This window comes from Cataglyphis hispanica, chromosome 5 (assembly GCF_021464435.1).
Source record: "Cataglyphis hispanica isolate Lineage 1 chromosome 5, ULB_Chis1_1.0, whole genome shotgun sequence".
Lineage (NCBI taxonomy): Eukaryota > Metazoa > Arthropoda > Insecta > Hymenoptera > Formicidae > Cataglyphis > Cataglyphis hispanica.
In genome coordinates this window covers 6,024,809-6,035,943 of record NC_065958.1, presented here as the reverse complement: position 1 = coordinate 6,035,943, position 11,135 = coordinate 6,024,809, and the positions used below count along the sequence as shown (strand labels likewise).

Here is an 11,135-nt window from a genome sequence, read left to right as displayed (position 1 = left end):
TGCGATAAATTATTGATTCAATATTTTAAATTAAGTTTGCGTTCTCATGATGTAATTTTTTTTCAATTACACATTTTACATCGTCATATTTGCAAAAACTAAAAAATTCATTTACCACGAAATTGCACGTGATACGTTTCCAATTAATTCTTTTTGTGATGTGACTTTAATTTTTAAAAAATTCCTAACAGATGTTTGTCAAACGAATATCCGGCACAAGAAACTACTAAAATATATATATATATATATATATATATATATATATATATATATATATAAAACTATATAAAAATATATATAAAACTCTCAAAAAGTATGGGAAAATCGTCAGTGAATTATCTGAACAGTGTACTCGCAGCGTGTGGTTACGAAGCATCAAGGGTTCATATAATCGATATTCTCTATTACTTCAAGAGGACGTCTCTGTAGACAGATACGAAGATGAAAACGAGAAAGCCGGAGATAAAAAACGGGACAGGAAGCACAGCATGCTCGCTTTAACATTGAATAGATAAAAAGTCATTGGCACGAACAACTGCGATGTTAACAAGTTTCACCTTTTACGACTCGCTCGTAGTTTTAATTGTCCCCTCTGTCTTCTTTTTTACGATCGCTCATTCTCACCTCTCTCGCAATATATCTGATAAATCTCTTATATACTTTTACGCGCCATAGTTTCCGCAGCTTAATTGCTAACCATATTTATAGGTCAATGATTTTGTTTCGATTATACATATCGTCGGTATTAATAATTATGTGTTTATATAGAAGAGAAGACAAAATTTATCGATAATAATTTATAATTTTCTTAAATAATATTAAGATATAAACTGTGATATTTTCTTGAAAAAAAAATTCTTCTTTTTAAACATAAGATTTTTTCCGTGCAGTTAGATATCATAAATTTCAAACCACCAAAGCAATAATACGAACAAATACGCCGGAACCTTATACATTATTCACGAGCGAAAACAGAGAGGTAAAGGAAGAAGCAATATAAAAGGTTGCGTGAGATCTCGGGAAATAGAGCTGTGGCCACACAAAATCATCGACAATCGCATCATTTGTCTACAGAGTGATAGTAAATAAATCAAAGCGCGCGTTTCCGCGAATAATAAAGGAGATACCTCTGTCCATACACAATTACGCATTATCGCATACGATCGTAGGACGATGAATAGCGCTTACATTCCGAGAGAATATATATTTAGATTCCATTAAAATTAGCGATTTCAATGCGAAATAGATTTAGTTTAACGAATTAAACTAGATATATGTGCAGCGTTTCGCGCCGCCCGGATAACGGATAACAAAATTATCACTAGTTGCCTGCTGGATTAACTGGCAAATAGATCATCGTATGTAGATATTACAAATGGTAATATAAGATTACAAACATTACAAATTAAAAAAAAAATATATAAAAAAAACGTGACATATTTAAATGCCAAATATATCTGTGTAACACTAATTGTAAGAAGAATTAAATACTTTTTTATGCTTTCGGTTTCACTCTTATCGCTATCGCTTCGTTATCGGAGTCTTCTCTGTGAAGTAGCGTGCTACAGATAACGCATATAACAATCGTTCACCGTCGGTCTTTATCTTCGTTAGCACCATCGATATTGCCATCGTGTGTGCCCGATCTCGAAACCGTGTTACGCGGAGAGTGACCGCGGCGTCCTTAATATCGCCGCCCCGTTCCACCTGATGTATAGATGTATGTTCGCCAGCAAATGGTGCCAGGTGCAACGACTGGCCGACGGACAGGGCGACATTAAACGCCGGTCGGCTGCCGCATTGCCGATGTCGTGCCGGCCGTAACCGCGGCACCAAGCCGGGGTACACTTGCTTCTACCCTCTCCTAGTCCTTCTCTCTCGTGCACCCTCGCACCCTCGGCACCGGCAGGCCACCGACTTTCTGAACCTTAAGGGGTAGACGACTTATCGACCTGATGCTAGTCAGGCCTACCACCCTTAATCCTCGTGTACATTGCACAATCACGTGTTGTCCCGATCAGTATTCGGGAATTGCACCCTTCTCGCTGTGTCTATTCTTTAATTATCCTCTTCGAACTATCGAGTAAATACCCTTACTGTTGTTCAAGTCGATTCATGATGACGAGAAGAACTCTTTCGGATAAATAATTTTTGAAGCATTGTGTTTTAGATTTATCGCAAAATCCACCGGCATGAGGGAGACGTTGCTAGTAGAGATAGTCGGTTTTTGGCGATCAGAACTAAAATCTCATCGATTCAATCATTCAGAATATGCTGAAAAAAATTATGCAGAGTGTTATTATTAATTTATAATTCACAGATATAATTTGTAAATAAAAAACAAATTATAAAAAATTCATACATGGGGATTCATACATATCTGTCACGATTAAATGTATTATCGTCTCCATGAATATAACAATGGCTGTTCGTTAAGCCTTAAAATTGCCTTTTTTGTGCCGTTTCCCCGCTATCACCATGTGGCAGTGGGCTATCTAATTAAAGTAAATCCGCAATCATGACAACGATAAATTTGATGGGATTGCGATCGTGCGAAATTAGAATATTTGCGTGGGTGGCCGCAAGTTTCTCTCTTTTTTTTTTCTTTTTCTCTTGATGGGACCGTCAATAGGAATAATACGGGAGAAGTACACGGCGATGCGGCAAAAGAGATACATAGGTACATTGCGGAGTTTAACGACCTTACAACCCCCCGCAAGTAGCGGGATCGATGGTCTCGAACTCTCATCCATGGCTCGGCCCGGTTGTTTCCGCCGCGTGGGCCGCGTCCTACTTTTCGATCACATACGTTTTGCCTCCATCGCATCGTTGTTGGCCTACGATCCTGCTTTTCATGTCGTGTCACAGCTTTGCACAACCCGACAGTCGCCTCCCGATATTTCGCAAATACATCGTCGCCGTGACATACAATCGACGTATTCCCCATTTATTCTAAATCGGCTTAATTTGAAAAACCAATTCCTTTCTGATATCAGAGATTTATATAACATTTTCATGTAGCGATAAATTAAAAAAAAATGTGATAATTATTTAATTATATAAATTATATAATATTATGTATATGTATGTGCATAAAATATTGGTAAAATCATTTCGGAATCAATTATAAATAAATATATATATGTCTCAAAGATGAAAAAAATATTTATATTAAGATTTTCAAATCATATTTGAATGCTTTTTTAAATAATGTACTTAATAGATGATCGATTTAATAAAGCAAAGAGATAGTACCTCTCCTGTAAAAACATTTTATTTATTTCATCTTTGTGTTATACTATTACAGGAATATATTGATGTAAATATTTTGTTGATTTATATATACGGATTGCTCATCAGAGCAAAAATCCGAAGCGCAGTATATAATATAGGAATGAAACGTGCTAACAAGAGCGCAGATATGTAAATATTTCATCGTATTTTTCTCAATTACCCGATTGAAATAACTTATGTACATTTATATAATTACAAAATATCAATATATAATATATAAAATCGATAAACATCTTAATTTTGCGACGTATTTCATTGAATTACAAATATTTTTTAAATAGATGACTTTCGACATTTTCACAATATAATGACTTAGATAATTAGATATCAGGCACCAAAAAGTCTATGCCACATAATTAGCAATCATCGGAACAGAATCATATTCATTTTTATCACCATAAATATGTGTCACAATCCTTTGATAAGCGTTTGTTGTAACACGTCTGCATATTCGTACATATAACGTGAAACACTTGCTATTATACGGACTGAATATACTTTTGTATAAATGCACATGATATAATCTCAATTAAAATTTTATATAGATTTCTATCATATAAGTATCTGCAATTTATCATTTTATCCCTTCTTGATTTAATCAAGTATTATCTACATAAAAATCACATATATTGTGCGGCAGTAATATTCAACAGGCATAAAAAGAGAATATATATTTTTTTCTCGGCCGATTCATTACATCGATTCAGTAATAATTCAATCAGCTGTAACTTTTAAAAGATTCCAATTTAAAATATCGTGATCTCACGTATCGTCATTATCAATGTACTCTAATACAGTCATTTCCCAAGGTTTGTTATACATTTTATTTATTAAGCAAAAATTTAATAAACTGATTTAAGTTAGTTTTAACTATATTTACTACTAATATAAATCAATTGTTTAAAGATGTATCAACAATTTTGATTCGACTTAATTTCTTAGTTGTTTAGCCCTCTATGCTAATAACATATTAGAAAATAAAATCCCATCTAAGTAGTTGTTTTGATACTAAACCCTGATACTACTAGCTTTAAATATATGTAATCACAATATTATGCATAATTACCTCGTATTATATCCAAATTCTAAATCTACATATCGAGGTCAAATATTAGATCATTCTTAAATTCTAATTGAAGTGCATCCTTTGTAACATTATTCGAGGCGTCGGTTTGAACATCTTCGATGAGTTTTTCCTCGAAGCTAGATTTGCTATGCTGATGCAAAGAATGCTTATCTTCCGCTTTTGATTTTACAATTTCGATACTAGCGGTTCTTTGTTGTATCGAATGTTTTTCTCGAGTAAGTATAGGTTTCACAATCTCCGAACTTTCCTCATTCGGAGAACGTTTGTAATGTGTCTTGTATTTATCTCGCTCTTCGGTTTCAGAATTCTCGCTTTCGCTCAGTCGGCGATCATGCGCGCGTTTTTTATTCCGCAATTTACGTTGATTCTTCTTTCGCTGCCCAAGGATACTCGAATTGGATCTAAGAAAAATTATAATTGAATTACACAAATAAATTTATTAATATAAATTCTAGTTAAAAAAATAATTGTTGATTTTTTGTGTTATACCTATATAATTGTCGTGAAACTACATCATTAAATCGTACAGTCTTTTTTAAACTGGAGCAATCCGATTCGGAATTAACATCGTGTATGAAATCATAATGATAATCTGTACACGATGCAGGAAGGCTATTTTCGTCGGCACTCGACTCGGACATAGAACGCGAAACATTACGGGTACGATGTGATTTTAATATTCCTTTCGAATATCTCATACTGCCATTGCTACTTGCTAATTCATCTCCGCTGCTTTCCGAAATTGATCTGGCTTTTTCGATGGTGTGCATTTTCTCTGGTTGTCGCTTTACAACTTCTGCATTTTCCTGCTCCTCATCATCATCAGAATCTTGCTGATTTGGACGAATATCTATAACAATGCTATCACCTTGTGGATGTACAGATAATTGTCTTTCCACTTGTGGTTCATCTTTTGTACAAGCCTGTATAAAAATATTTAATTTTATTTATAACTATCCTAATTTTTCCAAATATATATTGTTAATAAGTTTTATACCATTAATTCCTTAAACTTGTTTGTAAATGATATTGCAGTAGGGAGGTCCTTTGCTTCCATAAATTCCATGTCCACGCCAACAAAATACTGTGTTACATTCTCAATATCCTGCACTGTTATGGTAAACACAACATTATTGTCCCATGGTTCAATTATAAGAGTTTCTGGCTCAATACAGTCATCTCCTATCTTAAGACATAATGAATAATATTGTGGAAAAAATCCAGCACCTATAGATGTCAACAAAATATGTATTCCTGCATTATTATCTAAAATTTTGTGACATATTTCATTGGGATTCACATTTTTTACATTTACAGTAATGGCTAACTGATCATTGTAAATATTACAAGTGTATGGAGGAAGATTGTATTTAATATTAGGATTCATAAATGCATCAATGGTTTCTATCATATTACAAGTCCGCAAGGCAGTATCTTCACACTTTTCTATTACATCACTTGTTTCAAATTTTAAATGTTTACACACATTTTCATACTCTTTAACTAACTCTATTTTGGGTAAACTCTTTTCATCATTTTTCGATACTGTTGGTAGAGGACTACTCTGATCACTATCAACTCCGCTATCTGGCCTATCTGTGCCATCCATTGATATTACGGGCCGAATAACTGGTAAAGTGACAATTAATTTTTTATATTTTGCATCAAATTTAGCATTTCCATTATCTCCATCTACAGGATATGGTAATGGAAGTTCTAGCAGATACTTTGCAGGCTTCTCACTTTTCAAGGTAAGGGATTGTTCATGTATATCAAGTGTTGCATCATTAGCGCTTTTCAATAAAGGCAGATCTATAGTAACCACAAATTTTTTTGGAATTGCTGCATACATCTTTGCATCTTTACTTAAAATAAAATCTTCCATTTCCACATCAAACTGATGTTTTACAGAAAATTTAGGAGTAGTATATTTTTCATCCATTGATTCCTGTTTGTTCTTGTAATAAGTAGAAACTGGTGGGACACGTTGAGATTTTTCCTCTTTCTTTTTTAACTGTTTCTCGCGACTTTCATCATAGTCTGACATTAACTTTTGATAGATTTCTGGATCTATATCCAACGATTCCTTTGGCGGCTCTTTTGATGGTTTTCTTATCACTGTGGGATGAGTTATTCCTTTAAAGTTGATTTTGGGAAATTTCAGATTCTTCCTGTCTAATTTTACCTAGCAAAATACACAGAAAACATATGTAACAAAATATATTATTAAAATAAAAATGTAGCATTATCTTAAATGAATATAAACCTTAAAGGTATTTTCCACACCGTCCATCGCCGTATTGTTGACGATCTCGCGGAATCGGGCGTTCTTGGACGCCAAGTAGATGGTGTCTGGGTGAAAGACCACGTCGAATACCATGCATCGTGCGTTCTTCTTATCAAAGTCATCGCGTGGTGGTATCAACGTATACGGAATGGACCACTGTAGACCACGGTGGCCTTGTTCATACGAGGGTTGACTGGTGGGTTGCCCGACGACTGCGTTTTTACTGATGTTAAGGAAACACTTTCTATCACCGTTGACACTGGTCTTTATGACGTAACCGGGCTCCGGATGAACAAACGTCACATCAACGCCCCGTTCCTTCTCGAGCTGCGTGATCTCCTTTTCATAGATCCTCTTGTTATCCGGATCAGTCACTTCCTCCGCGTATTCGATCAGCAATTTGCGGAATTCCTCCTTTTTCAGGCACTCGGTTATATTCTTCAATTCTTCACGCGACACTTCCAAATCCTCCCATTCTTTTTTACGCGACTCGTATACATCCATCTTACTCGTTGCTCTCGTATGTTTACAAATATAGGCTCATCGTAGGTAGGTAGTAGAGTAGAGATAGCCAAGAGCGTATAAACACGTGGACAATCGCGCCACCGCACCGGCCGGCCTCGGCATCGGCTGCGCCGTTTGATTCGCGACGCGGCGTCCGTGATCACTTTTGAACGCGCGATATCCTAATGTCAAATGATTCTTATTAGTTTTCAATCAAACGGAGTATTTCTGCTTCCGTTTCGTCGTCGATCAAACAAAGATCACTACGTCGCATGAAAGCATAAAAAAAATCATTGGATGAGTAATTTTATGATGCGATTGTCAAGACGTTATCAATTACATCTTTAAGATATAGAAATAAATGTCAAGCTCCATTTAGATAATTGTTATTTCCTGAATTTTTGTTGAGACATTCGATTATTCGATCAAAATTGCAGCACGTAAGGTACTTCAGCTTGTATAATTAATGTAAAATTATTCAATGTTAGAATAAGAAAGAAATTTCTAGAAGGTTGTATACGCGAGCAAGATGTTTTATGCAGTATACATTGGAAAGTGAAATGTTGCGTTTCACCCAATCAACTGATCAGGTGGGGGTCGTAGGCTACAGCGAAGATGTGGGGATCACACAGTTTGCGGAGTCTGACCTACTAACATTCTCCTCAGTTACTCGACAACATAATCTCAACCTCGATAATTCATGTAAATAAGACGGCGTATTATATAAAATAAAAATAAAAAATGCGTCGAAATCGCGGGTTTTTGTTATTGCTTTCAATGTGTCTGACAATGATTTTTATTGCTTTGAACGCAAGGTCGTCTACGGATCTGCTTGAGCTCGCGAGTGTTGCCGAAAAACGTAGCTCATTCAAAAAACACGATGGGTCACGTGCCGACGATCGATGGATCGCTCGACGCCAGGTGAAATTACATAATGTCGATTAAAATCAATTTGTTGATTGCGAATCGTATTCAATTTTACATTTGTCGGAAAATTTTGCAAAAATTTATCAAGAGAATATTTACTCAATCTTAAAGAACCACACTTACTTTTAAATGCACGCCAAATTAAGATGTGCATTGCAGAATGTATCATATGATTTAATTTTGCATCTAATTATTATTGAGCGCTCCAAAGTAGCGGAATGCAACTTTCGGGGGTGTTAGGGATGACTTGTGTTTGCGTAATAACATGTAATACACGGAGAGCGACATTCTCCGCGAGTCTAAGTACGATGCAACAAAAGTCCATTCATCGAGTGTCTCCTATTTTCAATCACTGTAAAATCGAATATTCCACTAGTTACATACAATTAATTATAAATAATTTCTCTCTCATCTAAAAACAATTCAAAAGATAAGACGTTAAAAAATTCAAAATCATTTGTTTATGTTGCAAAATAATGATTTACGTGACAATTATTCCAAATATTTTAAATAGACGCATCGGTATGTCACACCTTCTCTCGCCGAATTGAGTGAGGTACCATACAAGTATAAGCATATTCTTATGATGACACGCATACCTGGTACAGGCGCCGAATTGATAGTATTTATTCTACAACGTTTACAAGGATATAACGCTTTTAAACATATACGTCTACCACCGAGCGATTATAAATTTTTATCAGTTGTACAACAGGTTTGCTCTCTTTCTCTCTTTCTCTCTCTTTCTGCCTCTGAAAAAAATTTCCAAGTTTTATTATAATTTATTTCAATGTTGTATTTCAATTATTAATAAATCTTTTGCAACTAATTAACACATATTTTTCTTTATAATTAGTTTCACAAAATTTACAAGTGCAAATGCAAATCAGTTTATTTCTAATATTATATTATTATAAATATTATAAGATGTCCTTAATTTTAGGAGTTATTAGTAGAAGATGTTATGAATATCATCAGACAAGAAGCTATTCCCTTAACTTTTGATGGAGATGTAAAGTTTTTAAATTTCTCGGCATTTGGGCGTCAAGGACCTACATTTATATCTTTAGTGAGAGACCCTTTAGATCCACGAATTTGGCAATGGTATAATTTAAATTTTTCATTTTTAAAAGTTGTATATTTTTGAGAAGAAAAAGATATATATATATATATATATATATATATATATATATATATATATATATATATATATATATTAAAGACACCAGAATATTATATCGAAATAACGTGCAATATATTACTTAAAATTATGATTTTAATATAGGAAAGGAAAAGAAGGCATGCATTATCACGGAGCTATATCTCATTTTTGTGGACAGGAACCACGCTGCATGTACGTCTGTTCTTGTTGATTTTTAAAACGCATAAATTTTATGTAATATTATTTTTTTTTTTGTGTGTACACATTTCTCTGTTAATTTATCTAAACGTTGACTAACAAGAAAGACAAGCATTTTTGCGAAAAAAATAAAAGAGATATTATTGATTTTTATGTTATACATATTATGTTGTTTCTCTTCAGGGAACGAAATAACACGTGGGCGTTGGAACGCGCCAAGGTAAATGTTATTCGATGGTATCCCGTTGTTGGGATATTGGATTATATGGAAGAATCGCTAAACGCGCTTGCAGTCGAGTTTCCTTATTTTTTTAATGGTGCTATTAATATCTATAATCAATTTCGTAAGTATTTGTGCAAATATTTTTGTTGTATCTATTGTAATATTTTATATCGCTAGAATCGTCTTTTTTCTCGTCATTATTATATTACATTATTATCTCATTTCTTATATATAGGATCAAAAGAGAATCTGCCTTCGGTAAGTTTAAAATTACGAATTAAAGATGCATCTTTAAGAAATGTTCTTGCACAAGAAGTGGAATTTTATCAATGGTTAAAATCTCGACTTCTCAACAAAACTTTCAACAATGATTGAGTACTGCGCAGTACGGTTCAATAAAATTTATTGTAACCGTAATATAAAATTGTCAGGACCAAACATTGTCTTTCTTACAAAGTTTCCTACTCGTATTCTATTATATAAAAAAAAATTCATAGTTAAAGAAAGATAAAAAAGATTAAAAAATTCTTACTCCATTTGTAAATAGAATAACTTAAAACCTAGGTTATATATTTTATAGTTTTAAATTATTTTAATTTTTAATAAATTTATATATTATCCGTTAAAAAAATATGTTCTTCATTATAAAAAAAATGCTCAAAATCAGATTGCTTTTTTGTGACAATAAATGAGACAGTAAATTTTGTTTACCTTATTCCTAGGAATACTGTCCCATAGATCTTTCCAGCTGCTTGTTAAGAGCGAAAATAGGATGAGAATAGGATATAATCGGATGGAATGAAACAGACTTCTAATATATACTTTACATTTTTGTTAATAACACGTTATTTGAAATATCAGGCCGCCATATTAGAAATTTGTATTAGACTTTTTTTTTCACATCCTATAAAGAGAAATATACTTGATTACAATGAGTACCAAATAGAAATACTAAAATTAAAATGAGCGTAAAATTGAAATTTTAAAGAGACGAAAATATGAGAAAGAGAAGAAAAGAGGCTGTTCTTTTTCTTTACCTTGGCTTTGCCACATTGTCGACATTCTTTCTTTGGCGCGTAATCTATACTTGTGTGTTCAAAACGCCTCTATATTCCCAAAACATAGATATCAAACTACATAGCCATTTCTAAAAAATTTCTCAGTAGGTAACACTAAGAAAAATTTCGTATCCACGATTTCTGGTTCTGTTCCGTGCTACGTTTTCCAAGTATCGCTAATATAGACCAGTGACGCAACAATTACAGTTACATTAAATAGATTTCTAATATAAAAATGCATGTCACTGAAAAAAGATCGCAAAATATTTTGCAAAAAATATATTTAACTCTATTTATCAATAGAGTGCAGACATCGTGTCTTTTTTTTGCATTAAAAATTATATATTTGATAAAAATACAATAAGATCGATTAGACGCTATCTTCATTAAAATTA

General features: G+C 33.5%; 2 protein-coding genes across 2 annotated transcripts; one reads left to right on the top strand and one right to left on the bottom strand.

Moving 5' to 3' along the window:
* Positions 1 to 3,258: 3,258 nt before the first annotated feature.
* Positions 3,259 to 7,317, bottom strand: LOC126849965 (protein kintoun). Its single transcript, XM_050592459.1, has 4 exons — positions 6,648 to 7,317; positions 5,379 to 6,566; positions 4,871 to 5,304; positions 3,259 to 4,782 (listed from the first exon to the last, which is right to left on the bottom strand). The coding sequence occupies exons 1-4, from the start codon at positions 7,170 to 7,172 to the stop codon at positions 4,386 to 4,388; spliced, it is 2,544 nt and encodes an 847-aa protein (XP_050448416.1). The 5' UTR covers positions 7,173 to 7,317; the 3' UTR covers positions 3,259 to 4,385.
* Positions 7,318 to 7,839: 522 nt separating this feature from the next.
* LOC126850041 (uronyl 2-sulfotransferase-like) lies at positions 7,840 to 10,970 on the top strand. The gene is made up of 6 exons (XM_050592646.1): positions 7,840 to 8,093; positions 8,614 to 8,814; positions 9,043 to 9,203; positions 9,385 to 9,453; positions 9,643 to 9,803; positions 9,918 to 10,970. The coding sequence occupies exons 1-6, from the start codon at positions 7,914 to 7,916 to the stop codon at positions 10,055 to 10,057; spliced, it is 912 nt and encodes a 303-aa protein (XP_050448603.1). The 5' UTR covers positions 7,840 to 7,913; the 3' UTR covers positions 10,058 to 10,970.
* Positions 10,971 to 11,135: the final 165 nt, after the last annotated feature.

Bases quoted from the DNA above. Each gene is read 5' to 3' on its own strand.
- LOC126849965 (XM_050592459.1), bottom strand. From the start codon at position 7,172: ATGGATGTATACGAGTCGCGTAAAAAAGAATGGGAGGATTTGGAAGTG. The intron at 6,567-6,647 runs GTTTATATTCAT...GTATTTTGCTAG, and splicing joins GTGTGGAAAATACCTTTAAG to GTAAAATTAGACAGGAAGAA. The intron at 5,305-5,378 runs GTATAAAACTTA...ATTTTTATACAG, and splicing joins ACAAGTTTAAGGAATTAATG to GCTTGTACAAAAGATGAACC.
- LOC126850041 (XM_050592646.1), top strand. From the start codon at position 7,914: ATGCGTCGAAATCGCGGGTTTTTGTTATTGCTTTCAATGTGTCTGACA. The intron at 8,094-8,613 runs GTGAAATTACAT...TATTTTAAATAG, and splicing joins GATGGATCGCTCGACGCCAG to ACGCATCGGTATGTCACACC. The intron at 8,815-9,042 runs GTTTGCTCTCTT...CCTTAATTTTAG, and splicing joins TTTTATCAGTTGTACAACAG to GAGTTATTAGTAGAAGATGT.